This window comes from Pempheris klunzingeri, chromosome 2, assembly GCF_042242105.1.
Source record: "Pempheris klunzingeri isolate RE-2024b chromosome 2, fPemKlu1.hap1, whole genome shotgun sequence".
Classification (NCBI taxonomy): Eukaryota; Metazoa; Chordata; class Actinopteri; order Acropomatiformes; family Pempheridae; genus Pempheris; species Pempheris klunzingeri.
In genome coordinates, this window is record NC_092013.1 from 16,921,404 (window position 1) to 16,947,472 (window position 26,069).

The following is a 26,069-nucleotide window of genomic DNA, read 5'->3' on the forward strand; positions in this document are numbered from 1 at the left end:
GCTTTCCTCTCTCACATTCTTCCATGTTTGTGTCACACACCCGTTATCTGTTTGAAGCCTGCGCTCCGTAGTTTCAGGTGAAGGACACTGAATGAGAATATGGGAAAGGCACCCAGAGGCAACTTCGGCGTCACCTGTTTGATATGTGGAGTCGGGGATCTGTCACTTCATGGCAGAGCTGAAACTTGAGATGAGCATAAGTCACATAAATAAAAAAAAAGAATAAAAACCTGACTTCTTAAGGACTTGAAAGCAAAGTCTTTAAGTCTAAAGGTGAAACCTAAAGAAAAATCCAGAGCAATAAAAAAACAATATAAAAGACCTTCACACCTTGGATAGTTGTTTATTAGCCAGACTTAAACGATTCATCTGGTTATTATGTTACTGTTTCATCAGTATCAGTCATCGTTTGATCAACCAGAATACTGAAATAGTTGAAGCGCTATTTCTGTCCAACCAACACCCCTAAAAAACAAATAATTCAGTATACACACACAGAAGACTTAGAGGACCAACAAATATTCACATTTGAGAAAAATAAAACCCATTCAGTTATAGCATTTTTACTTAATTGTTGCCGTTTAATCTTTTATTGATTAATGGACCACTTTTTGCATTTCTAATTAGGTCAATACATTGAACTTGGTCCTTTGGTATATACTAAACATTAGTGACACTTGATTTAAGAGCTGTCTTCAGTGACTTCAGGCTTTATTTGTTCTCGCCCTAAATGATTTAACTGTGGCAATTTCCCAGACCCCAATTTAACATGTAAATAACTAATTGTGTTGAACCCACACCCCCAAAAACACCCAAATATTAAGCACGCTTCACAGAAGACAAACAAAAAAGCAAATATCCACACCTGAGAAGAACATGTTTTGCCACTTCTGTCTATTTGAGAAACAGACTGATCGCTTATGCTTCAATTAGGCCAAAAAACAAGAGCAACATTAACAGCTTCTTAAGGAAAAATGCTGAAGTGGTGTGTGTTAGTGAAACCTCATGACTTGTGACTATACTTGGATTTACCCCCAAGGACTTGAGACTTGATTTAGACCTGCACAAAAACACACACACACACACACACACACAAAAGCTCTTACTCAATAAGATAGTAATCCTAGATATCTCATATTATATCCTGGTTATTACCTCAACTTCAAACACAAAAATAATACCCCCCCCCCACCCTCATCATTTGTGCACTCCAGTGCTCATCCCTTAGAAATGTGCAGTGCTTAAACACAAGTTCCTGGAAGTGGCTGATTAATAAATATATCACTAACTATGAATAAACCCGGGCTGTGTGTGTATCTCTACTGACACATCAGAAGCTGTGCAGCCCGTTATCATGCAAATGATGCGGACCAGTGTCCGCTGTGTCATGCCCTTTTAAGAAAAATGAGAAATAGTCGGAGTGACGTCTGCTGCGCACACAGGCCGGAGGCAAACTGACACTTGCGGAGCGGCGAGAGACAGCGAGCGAGAAACGGTGAGTGGAAACGCCAAACTTTAGTGGCTGCTAAACGCGGTCAAATGAGCCATTTGCGTGGGAGCCCGTCGCCTCGACACTTGCGGGATTTTAAGCAGAAACGGCAGAGAGCGCGGCTGGTGTTACACTCGTCGGATAAATGAGGAGAATAGTCCGCGAGTACAACACCGAGTGTGCACTCCCATTTTAGTCAAGGCCAGGCGGAAGGGCAGGTAACGTTAGCAATCCGCTGGTGTCTTTCCCCGAGAAAATACACCCTACTGCGGGCTGATTTCAAACCTGTCAAGCCCGGTTCACGTTTGCGCTACGAAAAGAGCCCAATTGCAGCGTGTTTCTGACAACCTAGCTGTGTTTTGATGATACGCCGAGGGAAGGAATGTGTCGGCTAGCTAGCTTGCATGCTAACGAGCTGTAGCTAGCGGTTGTGAAGTGTCGGCGGCCCGTCGCAGGCAGTTAAAGCTAGCTAGTTAGCGGCATTTTGCTAACAAGCCTGATAGCGGGACTTAGTGTTGTTGCTGGTATGAAACTGGACTGTTTATGGGCAGATGCTGGTCTCATTTGCCTGGATTAAAGATTATGGTGTTTTAAGGATTTATCTGTAAGCGGGTTTATGATTTGAGCAGAATTTGATTAATGTTATGGATGCTAAGGTTGTGTTAATCATGCATCGACGGAGTGTTAGTTACTGCTCTGTGGTACATAGTCGCAGCCACAGATTGCAGGGACTTAGCATGACCTGGAGTGATAAGCATATGCTACTGCCGTAAGCAAATTAGGTAGATTCACAACCCAAGAGCTCAAACGATTTTGTCTTGTCTGGATCCAAGCTTTATACCAGCCTGTTGCAGGTCATTTGTGCTGCAGGGAGAGTGGCGTGAAACAGGAAAGGTGTGTACTCCATCCTCAAACTATAAACGCACAGCAGGTCTACTTTATTAATGATGCATTATGACTGTTTCAAAGTGAAGTAGACGTTTCTGCAAGGGTGCTATCTGCCTCAAACTGAAATGATACATCCTGTGCTCTGCATCTCTTTGTAGCCCCGGGTTGATGGTGAGATACGGACTGTAAAACCCACTTCCTCACCCTCTTTTAGAAAGCCTGCTGTCTGGACTCCTGAACAGGAACAGAGACTGGAAGAGACTATTTTAGTAGGCTGCTACTCCTTTTCCATCCTATCAGCATGAAGCCTTCTTGCGCTCTGGAAAGAGGATGTGGTTACAGGTCAAGGCCCCAGCAACACAGATGAATTCGGCTGGTGGTGTTTGTCAGTTACAGATCTTTGTCATAATCAAGTCACAGCAAGTTTTGTGTGTCGGGCAGCAGTTTTGCTCTGAGTCAAAGGGGGAGTTTAGGGATGTAGTGAATTTGTAGAGATGTAAGAACTATGAAACTAGAGAATGGCGGCTTTTGGCTCTATTAAGTCAGTTTGTTCTCTTTAGGTACTGTACATCAGAAACATCCTCATTAATCATAAGTCTTGATTTCCCGAATGAAGTTAATTTGGTGTTATCGATCACACGAGAAGCTCTCAAAAGTTAACGGTAGTTGCTGCTTTTAAAACATTTCAAGTTTTTTTTTTTTTTTAAATCATGAGGGAACAATTTATTTTACAAGCTCATAAATTCTTAATTTACTACAAAGTTTCCTAGTAAGAATTATGTAATTTTGCACTAATTATAGGTTGAATGAGAGACAGGATACAGCTGGTTATACTTCCAATTAGGTGCTAAGATAGCACATCTTTTAGTAGGGCACAGCAGGTCTGCTGAACATGCAAAAATGTTCAATTTGACCACAAGCAGTCACACAGTTTAACATATACGAAGAACAACATTTCCAATAACAAAATAATTTGAATATTATGAGTGAAAAGTAAAAAACATTTAAACATTTAAAATTTTGCTGGGTTTCAACAGTTGTTTTTAAACTCAACAGCTCAGAACTTCTTACCGTATAGTTCGTACCAGATAATATGGTTCTTCCCAGGAAAATGTAAAGATATTATTAGGATATTAGTAGGAAATAAGTTAGCTGTAAAATAAATTCTTGCTGCTCTGTCTTCTTCACTTAAGCTGTTGCCTTGACAGGCTTTTCTTTGGGTTATTCCACTGAAGTTAGTGGGTTTTTAATGCTAATCTCAGTGTGAGCAAGTGTTGTGAACTGTGGTTTTGGTGGAGGTAATGAGTAACCAAGAGCTTATCAGCATTAAAAACACTACACCAGAATAACTATTATCGCACCCTGTTTTTTTTTTTTCTACCTCTAAACCTCAAGTGGAATTTTTTTCTTATCAGCGCAGCTCCTGTAATTGTCATGTGGGTTAACAAGCAAGCAAATAAGAGGATGGCACATGAGTTTGTGTCATCCTGCTAGCTTAACGAGCGGATGTGTGCATTTTCGGCATCCGCACTGGGTGGAAGATACAGAGGGCAGCTGTCAATCACACCACCCTGCTGAGTCAGGCGCTGTGACAGCTTCATTGCTGTCGGATTAGCCTCACTAGACCAGGAACACGTGGATCCTGAATGCTGTAGTTTAGCTGTGAAGCCTCCTGCTCTCCTATTTCAGTTTCCTTTTGTTTAAGACGCAGTTTATCCAGACACATTCGCCGCATATTCTCTGCTAGCAGCACCTCGTCCAATTTCCAGCCTTAGATGGATACATACCTTTGGCTGTAGAGGGTGAGTGATGCAGTGATGTCATGGTGGAGCATGTTTTCTGTGGCATGTGGCTTTCCCTCGCTCCTTATTTGCTGGGGTTACTACGAGAGCAGAGTAACGGCAGTGGTGTGTTTGTTTTGTTGGGAATGACAGTGTGTAGTTGAGGCCAGTGGAAAAGGGGAGATGTCCTTAAATGGCCTTGTGTGTGCGTGTGTTTGTGTGCGTCGTGAGTGTGTAGGCAGGCGGTTGAGAGAGTGCAGCGTTGTATGTAGTTTTCCTGGTATGAAAGTCTTGTAGATAAGGTGTCAGAGCGAGAGCATCCTTTACAGTCATGTCCCTCGTTTTGTTTGGCCTTTTGCAGAAAAGGCTGCTGCTATGGGTGAAAAGCTCAGTAACAATGGCGCTCAAAGGAGGCAGGTGTTATTCACTAATTGAATATTAAGCAGAATTTCTTTTAGCCTTGATCAGTAAGGTCACTTGAGTCGGGGAGGGTGGTATTTGTGTCTTGGCAGGCATCAAGCACAACCACTTTGCCGTTCTCGAGAACATGAATTAACACACTTGAGCTGAGAAATTTGTCCTTCACTCCTACTCGAGCTCAGACGGACTTAAAATCTTGCCTTTTTAAAGTGGTTCAATGCTTTATGCTATATTTTAACTTCATTGTTCTCATTTATAAGCAAAAATTGAGCTTCATCAACTTACCAGCACATTACCTGCTAATCGTTATACAGTTTTAAAATAACAGCTATAAAATAAGTAAATCAACGCTGCCAGCTTTTGTCATTTAAACTCAAATGTAGCTGCTCATTTCCCAAATGAGTATTGCCCTGAATTAGTGAGTATCTGGTGAATAGAATATCAGTTCAGGTTATAAATGTGCCTGCTACTTGGTTGGCTGTTGCTCATATTTGTTTCACGTTGCCTTTTTTTTGCTGTGGTAAGCACCTACAATTACATTTTGAAAAAAAAAAAACCCCTACTAGTTCTCTTTTTGTGGTTACAAAACTCGTGGGAATATCAGTCATTTAACTACTCATAAAATCATAAAGGCCATAAAATGTACGCATGCTTTCTTTTATGGATTGAAAATTGCATGTAAGTGTATGATTGTTTTATTATAACAATAATGATAATGTAAAAATCCATGACTAAATCTCTACAGGAGGACTCTATCTACTATTTATTGATTTTCAGCTTAGGCGAACAACATATCCTTGTAGCAGGAAGCAACCTCTGTTTGATGTGTGGAAAACAGACTTTCCTTTCACATTTTATAGGGAGGCACCCCACCTATCCTGAAATAAAGGGCGCCTCCTCTACATCACAAGAAAATATTACTTTGCTAACTAATTTCCGGTTAAATGTAGGCGAATGGGTTCAAACTTATCCAGTCTTTTTTTGAATTAAAAAAATCGAAAGCCGTCAGACCTAGACACACACTTGCTAAAAGGCCTCACGCACAGATTTGTTAGGTTTGACGTACGTCAGTGTTGCTTATCCTTTTTCAGGATTGTTAATCATGGGGGGGCATTTAAGATTTGACTGTACACATTTCGGAGGAGCAGACATCCTCCATAACGACCTCTGGAGCTGTCACATGGTAACTGTCACAGAGTGGGTTCCTGACTTCATCTGTCTTAGCAGGGGTAAGTCCACAGCTTCCACACAAGAAGTGTGACGTGTAGATAGCTGACAAGTGAAGCGTAGCCTAAGTCTAAGTGTGACATTGCCTCCATGACATCGTATATGTGACACTGTGCATGCACTTGACTCTGTACTTGAATGTTTACATGAGAGTGCAGCGGAGACTGTTTGCACTCAGTTCTTTTTTTCTTTTTCTCCCCGTGGCTCCTCCCTAACCGTGCAAGGAGAACTTCTCTTTGTGTGCAGAGGATTAGCGGGTATGAATTATTCACAGTCTGGGCTTCATATCCCACATGGTCACTGATTGGGATTGAAGTTGGAGGTCCTTAGTCCTTTGTCCACCCCCTCTGAGTATTTCGACGGAGTGTGCCGTAAAAAGAACAGTGTAGGAGTGGGATCATCTGCTTCCCAGAATGGTTGGCGATTCAGCTTTTGAAGGATGCAAAAAGGGTTTCATTATTGAGTGAGGCTATTCAGTCTACCTTGAGACCTCAGTTTAACATGAGCCATGTTCTCAACGCAGCCTTGATACAAACATGCTGCACTATCCCACGGCGGAGAGGTTGAATCCTTTGGTTTGGGTCCTCTGAGTGAAGTCAATGAAACCTTGTGTTACACTGTTGTGCTTTTTTCCCTCAGAGGGTTTGGGCACAGCTCCATCTTTTATCAGTAATCGGGTGAATGTGATACAGTTGGGCAGAAGGTCGCTGCTCGCCATAGAGCGTAGCAGAAATACATGACACCTCGTCTGTGAAAACCATGTATTTCCTTATTTGATGATAGAGAACATTTCACATAAGCTGATTATTTTCATTATACCGTCGATTAGACTAATAATTATTTTCTCGATTAATCGTTTCCAAAAAATTACTTCCACAACTTTCGGGAGCCCAGTGTAACCTGTAAAAGTCTTAAAGTCAACGATATTCAGTTCACACAGTCATAGAGAACTAAGGAGACCAGATAATATTCACGTTTGAGAAGAAGGAATCAGATTTTGTCATGACAAATTCAAGGCTCTTTTTCTTTGCCCTTGAAAAGTGGCCGTATCAGCGATGCATGCTTTTCACACGACAGCGTTGTTTTGTCATTTGAATGGTGGACATCAACTTTTTAAACTATATGTCATTTGGTTTGAATCAAAAAGTAGACAAAGAATCTGATATCCCCCACTTCACCCATCCACATCTAAACCTCAGTGTAGCAGTCTCTACGTCTCTGTAGCCCAACTTGTAGTGACCCAGTTGGCCAACCCAACTGACTTTACGCCGCCGTGTGTGCCAATGATTTGAAGCCTGTTCGTCCCTTAAAGGGATATTCCAGTGATTTCACAATTTCCTCCCCATCGCAGTTTCCACTTCCCTCAGCTGTTTTCTATCATTAGCCGAAAAGACTGACACTATATTGCTGTTCTACAATACCAAGAATGAATGAGTGAGTGACTAAAAAATCTGACAGCAGGGTGTGTTTTTGTGTGTGAAGGCCAGATGATTGTGTCATTATGAGGAATATCTGCCAGATTCATGTATCATCTCCCCTTCAGTTCCCCCCTACACTCATACACACCACAGCTGGTTTGTGTTAGAGAGGGGTCACATACTCTTCACCTCCTCCACCCTGAAGCAGCTCCACTTATGGGTGTTCCCTCCATTGTTGTGCTGCTTCTTGTCCATAACCTCCAGGAATGACTAGAATCCTTCCTCTCTGGAGTGGAAAAACTCAGACTGAGAAAATTCCTCTGTTTTGCTTGAAAAGAAAATTAGATCTTGTACTTTTGTTTTTCTTAAATCTTCTCTGTTTTTGCACCTTTCTCATTTGGTCTGTCCCACTTTGTTTTTCCCCGTTTGTCCAGTGCAGATTGTTGGGCTGTCCAGTGAATCAATCCCGCCATGCGTGAATACAAGCTAGTGGTGTTAGGCTCTGGAGGTGTGGGCAAGTCCGCTCTGGTGAGTATTCCCTCCTGATTCACTTCCTGCCCCCCTACCTCTAACACCTCTACAGTGTGTTTCCTTATGGTTTTATAAGACTGTCTGGAGAAAACTATGTTGTAAAAGACGTTAAGGCATAGGGAGAGTCACAAGAGCACAAATGAAACTTTCTTTTTTTTCCTTTAACTTGTATTTTCTGATAAGTGTTCAGGTCTGCTGTCTTTTCTTGTTGTTATGCAGTATAGTTCTTTAAAAAATTAGCTGTGTGTACTGCAGGCTTCTTTGTCAATTCTTGAAAGCTGGATAGGAACTACAGACTGCTCAGCCAAATCTAGGCTTGCTTTTTGTTCTAGATCTGCCAATCGCCTGTTTGCAGTAAAATAAACTCAAATCCCACTGGACAGGTTAAATGCTTAAACCCATATAAACCATTTTTTCAGTGGTTTGATGAAGAACAGGCACAAAATCCTGGACTTTTTGTTGTATATTGTTGTCATAACGAGGCTGTCAGGACGCCATGAATTGTCTGGTAAATGTTCTATGCCCTGCTTCTCTAACTTCGACCAGGTGTCGAAGTCGGGTTAATCCTTCAAACTAGCAGGCTGACATGTTCAGACCTTAAGATATTATTAGGTGAACTCGGTCTACCCCTTGTGTAAAGCTACGGTTAAGCACAGTGCTTGATGTAGCACAGTCCTTACCTGTATGTCGTGTCTATAAAATTAATCGGATGTACCGGGCTTTAGTTGAACCCGTTCTGCATCCTGGCTGGTCCGACTGACAACATCATGAACATCCTCTTCGTCAATGTCCTATCCAGTTGTTGTGATAACTGTTGCAGACACGCTGCCGCTCCAAGCACAGCAAGGAGACATGGCACTTCAGCCAAATTTGCCACTCCGGATGTTTTGCTCTTGCGGCTGGGAGGTCACATTGATCTGACGTTGTCTTGCCCTGTGTCTTCTCTTACAGACAGTTCAGTTTGTACAGGGAATCTTTGTGGAAAAATATGACCCTACAATAGAAGACTCGTACAGAAAGGTGAGTGTCCCTTGAGGGGGGAGAGGGAGAGGCTGGATTGGAATGAGCTGATTGTTAGCAGCTGCTCTGCAGGTTCACGTCATGATATTGTGCTTTTGTTGTTTCTCATTGGACTCTCTCTCTCTCTCTGACTCTCTCTCTCTCTCTCTCTCTCTCTCTCTTTTCCTCCACCTCCTCCTCCTCTGTGTTAGATGTCTCTCTTGGTATTCATTGTATGTAGAATTTTAAATATGGAATATGATGTGCCCATTGACCTGAAATTAAGCTCTATATTATCTGAGTCTGTTGCCTTTTTTTCTTTGTCTTACAGCAAGTGGAGGTAGATGGACAGCAATGTATGCTTGAAATTCTCGACACAGCAGGCACAGTAAGTGAACTGCATACCACTGAAACCTCTGTCAACACCCTGTACTGCAGTGTAGAAGTAAACCTGAGTCACTGCATTGACCACTTGACATTCATCGTCTCCAGAAGATAAATACTACTGATGTAGTTGATCCTATGATTTTTTTTCTCAAGCATCATCAGGAGACTAACATTTGTGGTTTTGAGTGAAACGTCTAGAATCGGTCGATTGCCATTGTATTTGGTGCAGACTCTCCTGTTCTATTATACCTGCTAAACCTAAGCATGTTACATTGTCATTATAAGCACAATAGCATGCTAACATTACCATTTAGTTCAAAGCAAGATGCATGTTCTTGCTAGTTTCTAGTAGGAAAGTCAAAGGGTGCTGATGGTGTACCCACAGTGCACAATGGTGTGAGGAAAAACTTGACAGATCCTACTATTCCCCTGCATTGTATTACATCCACTATTTGTACTGAATTTCAGAACGGGTCACTTCAGCATGATTACCTGTGCAATGGAATTATGACGGAGCTCATGGCCTAAATCTAACCCTCTTTGTTCATCCTGCTGTGTAGGAGCAGTTCACAGCGATGAGGGACTTGTACATGAAGAACGGCCAAGGCTTCGCCCTGGTATACTCCATCACAGCACAGTCCACCTTCAATGACCTCCAGGACCTGAGAGAACAGATTCTACGAGTAAAGGACACAGAGGATGTAAGTATATAGTCACCACATTTAGTCTCACAAGCATGTTTACATCAGCTCATCCACACTTTCAGAGAACTTTTTCTCATTTGGTTCATTTTATTTGTATTTTGTGTAATGGCTGAATGAGATGCAGAAACACAAATAGTAGAAAATATTACAGATGGGTCATAAGCACCGCACTTCCATGTTCTCAGCCGCCTACATTGTTCAGAGCCAGATTACACTGTTGCTATGGATACCATTCAGCATTGTAATCACTGCATCTTGTTCCAGTAATTACCTCAACATTATACAGGTAAAGTCAGGGTGTTATTTGTATTGCCTGTAGAGTGAAAACAATGAGAAAGCACTTAGTGAAACTTGTGTACTGTGCGTAGCCTAGCATCAGCAAATACTAGTGCCATGCAAGTCCCTGCAGTTTGCCACTTACTTCATCTGTGTTTGACATGGTCCCAGCCACAAGAGTCCAGTAAACAGTAGGGGAATGTCTTTGTGTCACTTGTGGATGTTCAAACCTTAGTTGTGCTTTTTGTACATGCATTGTGGTTTTCCCTCCAAGTCCGGCCCCCTGCCTGGATCTGCAACAGTGCAAATGAAAAGAGGATGTGCCACCTCATTATTTTCCCGGTTTGGTGTTTTAGCGCGTTTTAATTTTTCTGTTTCTGTTTCTCTGGTAAATTGTGAGGCTGTTGAGTGAGTAAGCCCTCCATCCCATCTCTGGTGGGGCAGATAGTGCGTCAGCAGGATCTAAGATGCCCTTTTTTGGTGATCTCTGGAGGGAATGAATCTTACCATAACCATCTCTCTCACTATTTCCTTCTCTCTCTCTCTCCCCCTCTCTTTCCTTCTCTCTCTCTCACTCTCTCTGTACCCCCCCACCTCTCGGTTAACTATCTGAGAAGCCCCTCTGCAGCCTGGTGTAGAACTGTTAGACCTCTCTTTTCTGTCCACCTTCCTATTAGTCCTTCTCTTGTTCCCCTTTTTCTATATCTGTGCCAGTATACCCCTGCGCTTTTTGTTTTGACTGGCCTTTTCAATGCCTGTCGCCCTGTGCTGCTCCTCTCTCCTCTATGGCCTGCCTTGTGGTCTTACAGTGGTCTGGCACTCTGTGTGGGTGATTGGACTGTCAGGGATGATGTGCAAGGAAAGCCTCAGCTCATCAAAAACACACTGGATTGTGAGTCTGTGGTACTTCATTAGAGCCTCTGTGGTTGGGGAACTGAGGTTAGCCTCAGGCTAACAGATGGATTGCAGGATCAGTGGCTCCTCAATGTGCAAGAGAACAGTTGACGTCCCTTTCTTCTCAAACTGTGTTCCCTCTGAAAATATCCCCCGTCTTAACATTTGTGCTTATCTGGGTATTGCCCTCTGTCAGCTATCGGTCCACTGGTGATTTAAGCTTTTACTGTGATGGCTGTGACATCTGTTTATCTTTCTTAGCCCCTTGCAGGAATGCACGACCAAAGGAAATGCTTAACATGTTTTCTTTTTTCTTCCGTGAGGACAGATTTCTTATTTGGAGAAAGCTTTAAAGCCGTTGCAGCTACAGCTGTTCTCATTCTCAGCTCTTCCACACACCATTTACTCCAAAGCTGGCAAAATGCACAGAGGCACTTAATATCGCCAAGCTCAATTAAGAAGCCCTTTAATGACTGTACATTGAGCACAGTAGGGCCACATTCCATCTCCTTAAAAAAAGGTTGTTAGAAGTGAAGAATAAAGTAACTGAGCAGTCACCAGTGTATTAAAAGCTCACTTCCCTTACTTCCTTCAACAGTTCTTATGTAAGAGAGGTCTTATGACTTTTCCGGGCCATCTCAGTCTCTGCCTGTGTGACTCCAGTGGTACTAATGCCTGACTCCATGCTTGTGACTCACCGCTCCATTTGGAACGACTGCCTCAATTCATTTAGGATACTCTATACTCCCCTGTTCTATGTTACCCACAATCCAATCTCTAGCATGCCTTGTGGGCGGGACAGGGCCTGTCTGTAGCATGTTAACAGCGTCTGAACAGATTCTCTGTGGGCTGCGTGGATTCTTCAGTAGGCTAATGCTGCCTTGTGTGCTGCTGACACTGAACATTTTTTCCTTCCCTGCATACCTTCATCCTACCATGCCCCTCTCCATCCTTTTCATCCGTCATGGCTCAGAGTTTGTGTAAGGAGGGCATACCACTGGTTCTCCCAGGACCTCTTGGGAGAAATGTCGTTCAGCAGTCCAGTGTGAGGGCTTGTTTGGATATCAAACATCAAGCAGCAACCTCAATGGGGTTAATCTAAACATTGCAGTTTCCTGTCGTCTGCCCCACGGCCTGGAGAGAGGGAAAAGAAAAAAGGACTCTGGAATATTCATCCTATGCCTTCAAAATTTTTATTTTTATTTTTTGAGCAATGTGGCCCATACCACTGTCAAAAACGACAGTAGATTTGTGGTTGGGAAAAGGAAGTTTGAGCAAGTTGGCGCATGTCAGGGTACTACCATAATGCTCACAAATATCCAGTTTTTCCAGATCCACAAAACACGTCTGGTGGCTCTTTCTGAACCAGGAGATGGCAGCGAAGGCAGGATTTCCCATGCATGGGTTTATTTGTTGCAGGCCCACCACAAATAGATTTCCCCTGCTGATATATTATTGGCGCCTTGTTGTGCTGCATGCAGAATTTTCCACTAGTTGATTATGTATCTTGCTTGCTAAGCTGCACCACAAACAAATATTCTGTGAACCCCTGGAAACACTGAACTCTTCCACAAACTTGAGTCTTGGCCCTTTTTCTGTTTTGCCCTGGGTTGTGGAGAAACGCAGCTTGAAATGCAAAAAGACACTGCAGACTGAATGAATGCGAAGACACACACACACAAACAGACAAACAGACAGACTCGCACTATCATGTAATTCCAGAGAGCAGCTGGAGCATGGAATCCAGCTGAAATGTTCGAAAACATTCAGGAAGGAAAGCGATGTTATCCCGGCTGGGCGGGGCTGCCATGACTTCCTCTCGAGCCAGCATGCTCCCTAGATAGCTGGTCAGGAAACAGCAGGCAGGATGAGACGCATCCCGACACCCTGGCTGCCCACGGCTTTGCCCACTGTGACAGTTAGGGCTGAAGTTTTGCCCAGAAAATTCTCTCTTCCTCAGAGAGTTTTTGTTTTTTTGACCTTGGTGGTTAAAACATTTGACTCAGGGCACAGAAGAAGAAGTGTTGGCTGTTTGGGAGATTCCAAAACCAGCTGCACTTCATGTCAATGGTTGTGTTCTCAGTGGTTGAAAAGGATTTACTTTCTAAAGAAATGAAACTGCATTCATTGCTTGTTCATATTGATTCTTTTAATCTTTTTTGTCACTGTTGTATAACCTCAATGATTTCCTCTTGCCCTCCCACAGGGATGGATTGATTTTCTTGATTGTCTTTGTCCAGGCTTCAGACTGAAATGAACAAAATTCTAAGCTCTTAATAGTCTGTTACTGTGTGTACTCTTGTACTCTTAGGATGCAGATGAGTTCAGCATTGGTTAAAAATAATAATAAAGTCCTCCTATTACTCTCATGGCCTTCAGTGCCAGTGTCCACCCACGGCACTGGACCCTCACAGATTTAATGAAGTTAATGTGCTCAGCAAAAATGTGTGTGTGAGGCTGAGTCTGTTGGGTTACATGTGTTTTACTTTTAGAGTGAAGCTGGGGTGTTGTATTGACACCAGCATCAAAAAAGTGTCTAATGCAACCTTGCCGTAACTCACGCTGTCCCACTAACATTGAATTCCATCTCCCATTTCACTTTCACCTTCTGCTCTAAACCCACCAGTTTTCTTTGTTCTCCTCTCTATCGCGTAACTCGCTTGTCCTCTTTTACCAAATGTTCTTCTCTACTCGCCCACTCTTCCATCTTTTATTTATTTATTTATTATTTTTATGGGCTTACTTATGAACCTATGTGCTTACCACTAAATATCAGATACCCCTGGGTTTGATAAGCATTTTTCCTTGCTTCAAATCTATTGTGCTTCCTCTGACTGTGCTGACAATTTTCTATGTATTGATGTTATATAAATTGAACATTGTAAAGGAAAGAATGGTATATTTTTATTGCATGTATGAAGTTAAGTCTTTTTTACGTTCATAACACAAAATCACGAATTGGCCTCAAAGGGACTCATGCTTACTTCCTGTCTTTTGCTTGTCCTCAGGTGCCGATGATCCTGGTGGGGAACAAGTGTGACTTGGAGGATGAGCGTGTGGTGGGGAAGGAGCAGGGCCAGAACCTGGCCAGACAGTGGAACCACTGTGCCTTTTTAGAGTCCTCTGCTAAGTCAAAGATCAACGTCCTCGATGTGAGTACACACAGAAACAAACCACTGGTCACCCTGCCCATGTTGTAAACAAGTAGTCCTCAGAAGACTAGCCACAATATTGCATTTATCTCTCAGGGAATTGTTTACTTGATGGTCTAGAGTTCTCAGTATAAGAGTAAACTTATCAGAGTTTTATTTTGTGTTAACGCAGACCTCTATGGTTTATCTGAGGTGCAGGTTATAATGAGCTCAGTTGGATTAAACCTGCTACTCAGTGCTACACCCTTGTTAAACCCACTGTGTGCAAACCATGACATCAATCCATTTAGTAATAAGGCTTCAAGTGATTGCTTAAAGGTGCCACATTGTGTTTAGACCCGCCTCGTATGAAAGGGGAGAGTTGGTATTAACTCCGAGAGGTTTTGTTGTCTCTTTGTTGCGTCTTTCTCAGATCTTCTATGACCTGGTCAGACAGATAAATAGGAAAACGCCAGTGGAAAAGAAGAAGGCGAAAAAGAAATCCAACTGTGTCCTGCTTTAAAGACCCCCCCCCCCCCCAAGCCCCTGCAGCAGCTCTGAGCCAGGTGTGTATGACTAACACTATGCGTTATGAAATTTTAGACACAAAGGACCAGCAGCTGAGGTCAAGGTGCATAGGCAGGCTTTAAGGTTGATTAGCGTTACATAATATCTTTCTGTGTCATCCTAGATGATACTGCTTACATCAGTTGTAGTTTATCATTCATCGTTACCAGTTTGTTTGCCTGCAGTGAAGTCAAGTCACATTTATCTGTATAGCCTGATATTACAGTGTGTCAACTGTGGTCACTGTGCCTTCTTGAGCTCTCTGAGAAGAACCTGAGCACATAAAGGAAATGGGAGACAGACACATGGGAGTGATAGTACAACTGGGAACATTTTTAAAAAATTTAGTTTCTGTGGACACTTCAATTAACTCCAACAGGGTCAGTTTATTCCAATTGAACTGAACTCTTATTAGCATCTGTCCTGATGTGGATTCACCTAACTGGGCACATTACAGCCTACCTTTCAAGTTTTTTTTTTTTTGTGTGTGTAATTATTCCAATGCAACTTATTGGTGGTGATGGCGGAGTAACTTTGGGTTAAAATGTAGTTCTTGTTCAAAGAGGAACTATTCCACGTGACAGCAGATCAGACGGACATCTTTTTCATAAGCTGCACGTGTCCTGTCACTAATCGTTTCTCTGATGCAGATTAGTTACAGATCCAGTGAATATTTCTGGACAGGCCAATATCCTCTGAGTCAGCCTTCAAAAGTGTGAAGTGCTTTCGCTAGCATCTTCTTTTTCATCTTCATTTCTTTTTTTCATTGCTGTTGAATGAATGAGTCACTGTGTGATGGCTGGATTTATATGTGAACATCAGCAGACTGCAGCAGCTGGTTATGTCTAAGGAAATCCTGATCTGTCATCAGGTTGTTTATCAGGAAAATCAGAATCGCTTCTTCTTTTTTTCTATACTTTTTTCACAGTTATTTTCCATTTTGGCCGGATACTGGTAACGAGGAAGTCTGAAAACAGACACGCTCCATAAATCAGGCTGCTTATTTACTGTCAATGTTTCTAAACAGAGAAGCTAGTCTTTTTAAAATCAGCCTTCATATTTACTGCATGTGATGCAATAATTAATCGTCATTCATATTCTGTGTTGGATTGCAGCTTCACAGTAAATTGGACCTACTGTCCTTGCAGCCGTTTTTTGTAAACATTTTGGCATTGGCACTTTTTTCTTTCTGCTGGAATTTAAGGACAATTTATTTATTTTTTTTTACAGTTGCCTATTATGTATGTTATTTTAGCTGGAGGTTAGCAATGTGATTAAGATCTTCTTGCCACATTACGTCTACTTTTATTTTTGGTAATTGTCTGGTTATACATTTACATATATTGTTTTCTCATCTGAATTTTCCAGACAGCATATGTATCTCTGTATTTTTGATAATTTAGTGACTTGAATACCTGACATATTGTGATACTACATCACATTGGTGCAAGGTTCCTCTAATGCAAAAATGGTAACCGTCACGTACCATAGAGCAGTCTGTAATGGTAAAGATAGAGCTACATTGGTGTAAGTGGTATAGCCAAATCTCTGCATGGAGACTAATTTCTCAGTATTAATCAGTATCATCATATTGCCCACCTCTAATTTTAGGTGCTGGTCTCATTGACCAAAAACCCACCACAGGTTGTAGGTCACCATGAGTCCCTGCTCAAATTTAACCCCAGTTAACCCCCATCGACAACTTAGAAAGTCGCAGCAAGAATGTTTCCACCCTGATGTGGAAAGTTTCCTTTGAAAGATGAGTGTAGATTCAGTCATTTGAGCAAATCTTGTGAGATCTCATGATGTGTATCTAGCCTCATGAAGATTAGGAAGTTCGGTCTCAGTGTTTCCAAACATTGAAGGAATGAACCTGGAGAGTTCACTATGCTCAGAAAAAAACAAGTTGTACAATGTGCTGCCAGGCCACATCTAACGGCCAGCCCGTGTCACCGTTACAAACCTTCACTGTGTTGCACTCAGTTGTCCACACTAAAAGTGAAAGAAAAGACAAAAAGAGCTTGACATAGAAATACAGGCCCTAGGTAAACAGCTGCATAAAGCTTTGTGATTATTGGTTTTTGAAAACTTACAAACCTTGTAACTAAAGTCTAAAGACTTTTTTTTTTTTTTTTTTGCATTAGTTGGCCTGTGTTTGCTGATGAGAGAGGAGCCTCTGCAAAGCAGAATAAATACGTAGGTGCAAGGCTATCAGTAGGCAACGTCAATGAAAAAGAGATAATGTGTTCAACAGCACTAGACAGCCATGTTTCAAAACATCAAAGCTGCATCTTCAATATACTGACATGATATCAGATACATACACTCACCATCTCATCTATTGTTATACGAGATGATGTATGTACATGATATTATGTCTGTATATTGAAGATAGAAGTTTGATGTTTTGAGGCATAGCTTTCTGGTGTTGTTTCACTTCACTTGATTTTATGCTCCTCCTTGAATTGCCATTAATTACAAGGACGATTATCAGTCTGGCTGTGTAAGATGGGTAACCACAGCTGCCATCATAGAGCTTGTCAGCCCATTGGTCTAATGTTGCATAAATATGGAAGCGGTTTCCATCTTTTAAGCATGTCGACCAGATGAAGGTCCAAGTAGGATCGAAATGTTGTCAGTAATGAGATAATAATGCATGGAGCGAGTGTGCAGGCCTTTTTCACAGTACCTTCTTTGCACAAAGCTGCGGACTGAATGTTTAGAAGCTCTCTGTTTGACTCCCACTGAGTTTGGACAGTGAGACTAATGGGCAGAAGAGTGGTGAAATGAGTAGGGACACTTTGTCCTTAAACTAGAGGACTTCAGTCCAAAGTTGTCATTTCTGTGGTGTTAGCCATGCTGAAGCATCCTGGAGCAGGACGTGGACTCTCTACCATATTTAGGTGCTGGTCTGTGGACAGATAATTTCTTTACAAGGATCTTAGTACCAGTTTGGTATCAAATTGTTATAATTACATAATCATAAAAACTATGTTCTCTAAATTTAACATTTCCATGTAGGGAGCTGACAGTATCCAAACATGAACCGCCTCTTCTGGATCTCCTGTGTCGTCTCTGGGTCACTACTCAGTAACTGCTGCAGCAGAGACACTAATGCCTTTGGTGTGTCATCCTCTAAAATCAGGCATCAGCGCCTATATTAATAAACAGATGAATGATAAATTCTTTACTAGACTGTGTGCAAGTGAAGCACAAACATTTTAATATCAGTGAGAGTTGGTGCCCTGGAATGTGGAAAGTACACAGATGTAAATGTAACCACTAGAAATGTACAGATGTAACATAAAAAGTGTACGTCTGGCGTCTGCAGTAGGGTCCCTTTGTTGTTTAGAAATTAAAATGGGTGTAGCTGGACAACCCACAGTTTACAAGAGTTTTTCAACCATTGTGGTCAGAGTGCAGGCCCTCAGAAGGTCTACACTCACTGTTAACACATTTTTGGCAGTGTTGTAAGAACAAAACTTCAGTGTTGCCAAACCAGCGAAGCACATTCAACAGCAGATTTTACATCTAACTTCTTCAGTCACGTCTAACTTGCAGGGCACGGGGAAATAAAACTGTGATATTACCGATAACACCGGATTAGTGAAACAGACAGTACCATTGTGCCGAGCCCAGACATCAGGGGCGCTAAACCACCCACTGCGTTCCTCGTCTGAATCCATCTGTGTTGGTCAGTTAGTGGTCCAATGTGTGTGAGAGTGGGGCCTCTGTCAGCATGCCCCAGGGCGGTGTCTGCCCCCTGCCCCCCTCCCCCTCCCCGTTCACACACTGGCCAGCCCAATGAACCAACACTAATGGGATTACAGCCCCACTGTTCCACTGCTCACAACACACCAGCTCATACACTGCGAGAGAGAAAGAGAGAGAGAGAGGGGTAACGGTGCCAGCCTCGGACAGGACAGAGAGAGAGAGTTAATGAGACATTTCACTTTGTACAACATGGCCATTTTCCAGTTTGCTGACTTCATGGGCTGTTGGGACTGGGATGAAAAGTGGTGGAGAGCTGATACCTGATATGATGTTGGTATATTGATTATCATGGTGCAGACTATCTGTTTGTACATTGTAGGACATACTGTATATAGGGAGTTGTGAGTAAGGCGGTGTGTCTTCGAAGATTTAACTGTAACGATGCATTTCAGAAAAACCTGGATAGACCTTACAGGCGTGTTCATAGATTGCACTGCAGCAGGTGGCTTTTTTTTTTTTTCCAGTGTTTAACTGTGCACAGTGTTGAGTCAAATGTGCCCACATGTTGTTTTATCACTGCAATGCACAACTTCAATGTTAGAGTTAATAGATGGTAACTGAGCTTTGGGTTGTCCTTTAAACTTTCAAATCTTTAAGTTAATTTGGACAGTACTCCCGCTGGGTGCAACTCTCTAACAGACTTCACGATCGGCCTTTTCAAGCAGACATTTTGTCTCATCACAGCAGTAAAAGCACAGTTGTGCAGTGAAATACCCTCACTGTCCATGCAAATTTAATTGATTATAGTGTTAGGTTTTGATATGTGATTTTAATTGTGAATGTGAATTGTGCAAGTCGTTAAAAGGGGAATCTTGCCATTCTCTTACCATCCATCCCATATGAGGTAAACGCAGCACAAGTGCCGAATAAGCCACAGAGCAGGAAGTCACAACCGGGAGATCTACCTGACCAAAACAAAGCAGTGTTCACTCAGAGGTTCCTTAAATTTCTTTAAGTTCCAGTACTTTTGCTCCAAAGATGTGTCAGGGGAGAGGGGACAGGGCCTCTGCCTTGGTCTTGGCTCCTGCATCCACTACTGGCCTCACTTCCTGCTCTCAAACTGGACGTCAAAAAGCAGTAGGTGATGGTTAACCTCTGTGGTTGTTATATTCAATAAATGGCCTCTAGATTGGCCCCAAATTTTGACTTGAGTCAGAAAACCCTTTAGTTGGACATAGAGCTTGGTATAAAAATGGCAATCTTTTATCAAAGTTTAAAATGCTGACTGTGGTGGTTAACAGAGTTATGCGTCAGTGGTTCACACCAGTCATCGCAGCCTCGTTCACTTCCTGTGAAACTTTCTTTCTTCCACATACTGAAACACACGAGACAAAAGTTTGCAGAAGATCTCCTTGCAGTTAAGTTGACAATATTAAGATGTGCTATTTGGAATATTAGTAAAAAAAAAAAGCGTAATGTTGGAGAACAATATAGTGAAACTAATATTTGGAGGTATCATGAAATATGTGATTGTGAATTTTGACCACATGTTTAGTCGATTATGTTTTTCCCAAATGAAGGAACGAAAGGAGCTCGACCTACGAATAAAACATTTATGTACAAACTTTACAGGGAAGTTTATGCATTTAGAATTGACAATCTTTCTGATTTTTGTTATTTATTGTCTTTCTGGTAAAACGATTTGTATCCACTCTAAGTGAGACAGAAGTAGTTGTGTGTGAACATAAGAAGTGCAGAATCACACTAAAGTGCATACAGGCTGAATCCATCATGTCATGATCTTTATTTACATTGTGTAGCTACTGTGGGTATTAGGAGAGACTTTATTATAGACTATTTTATTACAACATATGAAGGGTGTGTAGCTGCCGCCTTAATTGGCTCAGCAGACCCCTGCTGAGACCAAGTCTTGACACTTGGGAATATTCATGTACGGCATTTAATTCTTAATTCTAAGAATAAAAGCAAAAAGGCTGCACTTCAGACCAAAATTTCCCTCTGAGTGTTTTATGCAATAGCCCTGATTTCTGTTTTCTCCTCCCACGTTTCCCTCCTACTCACGCAATGTCACCGGTTGGCCACTAGAGGGCGCTGACAGCCTGTAGACGGTCTTTTGGAGACAGTAGTCGGGATGTGAAACGAGGGCTTAACCACTGTGCTGTCTTGCAGAAATGCTGTAATGAAGAACTGTTGCCCTGATTGGAACGTGCCAGCTTTCCAACAGCCCCACCCCCCCCCTCCCTCCATCAGCCATAAACGGTGAATCAGCTGACTGAACTGCTCCTATCGAAGATGAGGATGATCTACTAGAGAGAGAAAGAGAGAAAGAAAGACAGTAAGAAAGAGAGAGAGGGAAGACTCTGGTCTCTCGCCTCCGAGGACCTTCCTCAGTGTCTCAGTTTCAGTGTTGACCCTGAACGGACAGTCTCCACACCTGCACCAACAAACACCACAAACTTATGATGATGATGAGAAAAAGCCTCTGAAAGTATAAAAAAAGTGTCCATGAGCCGCAAACATGGCCAGAGAGCAGCCCCCTTATTTTCATTTTTTGACAGTTTAACAAAAAGAAAATAACAGCGTTGAAGAAGGAAAACAAAGTTAGAACTTGGATTCAGTATTTTTCACCTTTTTCAATATCAATATCGTATTTGAAAGACATGGAAGTTGACCTTTTTAGTTGTATGATTATAAATATTCTTCAAAAACGAGCATGAAAAAAATGCATCAGTTATTAAGTGTAGATGTTTTCAAGTGAAATCAAGTGGAAAAGTGAGAAATTTTTTATAGCCATACACCTATTTCTCCATGCCTGTCATGTCAGTGATGATAGATCAAGGTCTATAATATGTATTATTATTTTTATTATATTTTTTTCTTTGTTCGCCCTGTTGTTCATGGACTTCTCTTCTGCAAATATCTCTCTCTGATGTGACTTAATTTTATACTCAGTCACTGGGATTTCATAGCTCCCATAATATATTCTAATGCCATTTTTTGCATAATAATGCTTCAGAAAAAATGGGTCTTTTATAGAAGAAATATGGGGGAAAATAAGGATTGATTTCTATGTCTCTTGAAGCTGAAATATATTATACTAAACCAACTCTAATAATGCTTCTTGTGTTTTTCTGTCAATGATGTTCCAGCTTTTATGGATTATTAAAGTACATTTTAGTACATTTTCATTATATTGGTCAATGTATTTTTGTGAATTAAACTTTTATCCAAAGTGGATTTGACTTATTTGGGAAAAGTGAGATTAAAATGTGTCTTTAAAGGGTTTAAAACTGTTTGTGGAACAAAAATAGGACTTAAATGGGGGGTTGTAGTTAAAGTATTGATTCTATAGAGTGAAACCAGTCTATTTGGTGATCAATAGATGACCTAGAGAGGACAGTTGTATCACAGTATGTGCGCTGTGCACCCAGCAGTTAAGTGTATGGTGCCCTATATTACATGTGATGATTTGTGTTGCCTTCAATGACCACAAGATGTCAGTATATGAACAGAAGTGATTCACGCGTTTAGTGAAGCGCTGCCAAAGTAAACTGGACACCCCGGCAGTAAATTACATAATGTGGCTTAATGGGACAATCAATCACAATGAAATGAGTGCATCTTTTTCATGACAAAAAAAACCCTTTGGGTACTGTTAATAAGGAAGGATTGTTTAACGGCACCTTTAATGGCTGTCTGTCTTCTGGCACCTCGTAGACTGAGCCCATGTAGCCTGGATTAATTTTAGTTTCTCACCTGAAAGGCTGGATTTTCTGTAATCTTCTCTCACTTATTTCCAATGCGAAGTGCAAAGGAAAGCAGGGGGGGGGGATTTAAAAATCAGAATAGATGAAAGCTTGAAGACTTAATTTGAGTAAATTCAACATGATTTTTCTTTGGTGAAGTAGCAGAATAGTTTTTCTTGAATATCACCTCAGCAAATGCTCCTACCACTTACACAGCTGTGGCCAGGGCTTAGTTTGAATTCAACTCAAATTGCTTGTTTAAAATTCACCTTATTACATAATTACTTACAAACCTAAGCTTGTGTTTTCATACCAGGCGATACAAATGTTACTACAGTTAGACTTAAAGTCAGAGTGTGTAACTTTTGAAAGAAGACAGACTTCATTCTTCTGAGTTCATAAATGGCAAAACATCCTTAAATTCATGTCTATATAATCTAGCTGCGACAGCCTTCCTTGATCTGGTGTGACGCTCAATCACACTCCTTTAGTATATAACTTTAGCTTTAAATAGTTACTGTTATCAAAGTTTACATAATCTCTCTTTAAAGGTCCTTAATTATTGATTCGTTGCCTGCCTGTGGACGAGATGGAGAAAATCCTCTATCATAATGTGTATTCATAGTAGAATTTTAAATCACTATTTCCTTGATTTATCGTTTGGTCTGTAATTGAACATATAACAAAGAAAAGCAGCAAATCCTCACAGGTGTTGGCGTTCTGACTGAAATGCTTAGTTTTTTTTAATCAAAATGGTCAATAAATCAGCTAAAAGTTTCAGATGAATTAATTGAGAAACGTTATGGATACAAACAGCTCACACTGCAAAAATAAAAAAAAGTTGCCATAAAGACCATAAAGACCAAATTCAACACAATATGCCACTTTTAGTGACATATAATTAGTGTATCATTAGGTGCATCAGGTGTGCTTGAGGATAGAACACATCAAATACCTGGACTGGCTAGAGGTTTGTTCACAGTGACTTTTGGTTGCATGTTAGAAGTAAATGTTCAAAAAGTTAAGAGAGGAGATCATTGCCTTTCACAAACAGGCAAACGGTACAAAAAGACAGCAAAGTGGAGAGATGCTAGATACTAGAGATGCTGTTGGAAGCATAATTAGCGAGTTCAAAGCTAAAGGAACCCTGGCTATCACTACCTGGACGTGGCAGAAAGAGGAAGCTATCAACGGCTGCCTCCAGATTTCTGAGGAGGTCAAAAACCCTCGAGTGACGGCAAAAGACCTTCTGCAAGACTTGGTGGCAGCAGGCTCTGAGGCTTCAGTTTCAGCAGTAAGGCTCATACTGAAGGCCTTTATTCAGTGTACAACACTACTGACCCAAAAGCACAAGACAAGTCGGCTCCAATATGCTCGAAACCATATAAATAAGCCACAGAAGTTTTTGGATTCTTTTCTGTGGAGCAATTAAACTAAATGGGAACTTCTCGGGTCTATGAATCATGCATGAAGCAGTATGTCTGGAGGAGGAAGAATGAGGCATACACAGAAAAGAACAGCCTGCCTACGTGAAGCATGGCGGTGGCTTGGTAATGCTCTGGGGCTGCTTTGCTTCTTCTGGTACTGAAAACCTGCAGCATTTGGAGGGAAAGATGGATTCAATCAAGTATGGAGGAACTCCTTGCAGAAAACAGGCCGTGTGTGAGGAGGCTGAAGCTTGGGCGTCGTTGGACCTTCCAACAGGACAAAGATCCCAAGCGTACCAAGTCCACCAAGGTTTGACTTGACAGAAAAAGCCCTGGATGATACTAAAGCGGCCGTCACAGTCTTCTGACTTGAAGCCCACAGAAAATCTCTGGTGGGATTTTATCATGGCAGTTGCAGCGAGCAAACCAAAGAATATTAGAGAGCTGGAGGCTGTTGTTCGTGAGGAACGAGCTAAGATTCCTCAGGAATGCTGTCAGATCCTGGTGTCTGGCTGTGCATCACATTTGCAGCAGGTCATGACAGCAAAAGGCTGCTCTGCTAAGCACTAAAGATACTTGTCAAGAAGGGGTTGACTGCTGTAGTCATTAAAAGTGGCATATTGTTGCTTGAGTTGAGCTATTTCAATTGTTCTTGTTTGACGTGTTCATTTAATGCAGCTGAAAGAAATTTTTCCAGTGCACCTAATTTGCACTGGCGGTTGAATAGTTTTGAGTGCAACTGTACCTCAGTATAAATCGTATGGCAACTTTATTATTTTGTATTGTAACATCAGCCCTACTGCATGTTATATTCTGTGAGTGGAAACCTCAACCACAAGTGTCTGCTGTGTTTTGGCAGAAGTCAAAATAACCAGGCAGGCCATGACTGCAAGCACTTCTTCAAGTTTAAAAAAAAAAAATCAAGGAGAAAAAAAATGTGCTGCATCATCTAAGCGCCTTATGTCTCCGAGGGGGACGTGTCAAGCAGAGGAGGATGCTAAATGTCTGCTGGTGAGAACGGTGGAGAAGGGATTAGAGCGTGTGACTCACTTCTTGTTTTTGACTCTTATCACCTACACTGCAGCCTTGATCGGGCCCTTAATCCCTTTAGTGGCTGAGAAGCGGAGTAATACCAAAACACTTTTGCATTCATTATCCTCTCTGTGAAATAATGCCTGCTGTCATCCTCCAGACTCCCCCGGCCTGAGGTTTCTTCAGCTTCTCCGGGTCCCCTCGGAAAAAGTGGGAGGACTGTTTGGTACCAGGTGGGCTTGAGTCAAATCAAAGCGCTCTCTTTCTGGGTCTTACAAATTGTGATCCTCACTGGTTTCAAACATAGAACAATAAGATTAATATTTTGCCCTTGACATGGGCAAAGGCTGCAGTTTTTTCATGATTTGGGCTTCCCTTGGTCCACTTTGGGAAATCTTAATGCTACAGCGTGATGATAGCTTGCTTCCAAACTTTGTAGAAACAATTTTGGGAACACCAAACCAATTTCAACATGACAGCACCCAGATGTACAAAGAGAGGTCCACAAAGACATGGTTTTAGTTTGGAAGGACTACACTCCAAATCATATTAAATCATAAAATATCATACAAGTATATAGTAGTGATGCCCCACTGTGATTTATGGGGATTCTTTTTTTAAGTGGAAAATTTTAATTTTCTGGGTAGTACAATTTGTCAAGGCTTTTATCCCCTGAATTACATCGTCAAAACAGCCTGAGATCTTTATTGCACACAAACGGCATAAAAAGGCTCTCAACAATAAACTATGATCGATGAATTCTTAAAGAGGGACCTCCAAACAACGGCAAGCTTTCATCCACTCAAGGTCCCTGAACCCATTATAAGAGATTATGTATTTCTTCAGTAATGTCATTCCTCCTCTCCTTCCCAGATCAATTAACAGATTAGTGGTTGTGTGGGATAGATTGAAGGCCCGGGCTCAGGATATCATCTGTGTCTAATGCATTTTCTGGAGAGGGAGTGAACATGAGCTTCACTGTCAGGGGGATATTGACAGTTTGGAGTGCAAGGTTACGTTTGCCCTCAGGGGATTCATCATCTGCTATTTCCTGTGCGTAATTTATTTATTTTTGATGATGTACACTGATGTGCACAGTGTTGATGCACACATTTTTATAACAGGTATCCCATTTGCAAGCAGATATGTCCTCCTCATATTCTGTAGATGTTTCACAGTGATGAGCATGTAAAAGGCCACACAGTATGTTGCTTTAATTCCTGTTTGTTCATTTTGTTGCATGTTTACATGACGACAATATTACTGTTTGTTGTAAGTTTACTTTTCCTCAATCAAATTAATGTATATCCCATGTATGCTTTTGTTATGTTAACACAAACTTCACTTTTCTATTAATTACCTGCCCATGATTGGGATCAAACAGTTTTGTAATTAAAATGAGGGGCTTTACTCCTCG

General features: G+C 41.6%; 1 protein-coding gene across 3 annotated transcripts; it reads left to right on the plus strand.

The window, feature by feature from the left end:
* Positions 1–1,387: 1,387 nt before the first annotated feature.
* LOC139209720 (ras-related protein Rap-1A-like) lies at positions 1,388–21,640 on the plus strand. 3 transcript variants are annotated; one of them, XM_070839548.1, is made up of 8 exons: positions 1,388–1,495; positions 7,663–7,751; positions 8,706–8,774; positions 9,085–9,141; positions 9,701–9,841; positions 14,023–14,166; positions 14,579–14,711; positions 20,617–21,640. In XM_070839548.1, the coding sequence occupies exons 2-7, from the start codon at positions 7,695–7,697 to the stop codon at positions 14,666–14,668; spliced, it is 558 nt and encodes a 185-aa protein (XP_070695649.1). In that variant the 5' UTR covers positions 1,388–1,495; positions 7,663–7,694; the 3' UTR covers positions 14,669–14,711; positions 20,617–21,640. The 3 variants fall into 3 exon arrangements, with proteins under 3 accessions (XP_070695649.1, XP_070695658.1, XP_070695667.1); XM_070839557.1 differs by having other exon boundaries at positions 1,402–1,495; positions 7,658–7,751; XM_070839566.1 differs by lacking the exon at positions 1,388–1,495 and adding an exon at positions 4,079–4,179.
* Positions 21,641–26,069: the final 4,429 nt, after the last annotated feature.

Excerpts from the sequence above, each read along its gene's own strand:
- LOC139209720 (XM_070839548.1), top strand. The coding sequence starts at position 7,695 with ATGCGTGAATACAAGCTAGTGGTGTTAGGCTCTGGAGGTGTGGGCAAG. Across the intron at positions 7,752-8,705 it reads GTGTGGGCAAGTCCGCTCTG|ACAGTTCAGTTTGTACAGGG; the intron begins GTGAGTATTCCC and ends CTTCTCTTACAG. Across the intron at positions 8,775-9,084 it reads TAGAAGACTCGTACAGAAAG|CAAGTGGAGGTAGATGGACA; the intron begins GTGAGTGTCCCT and ends TTTGTCTTACAG.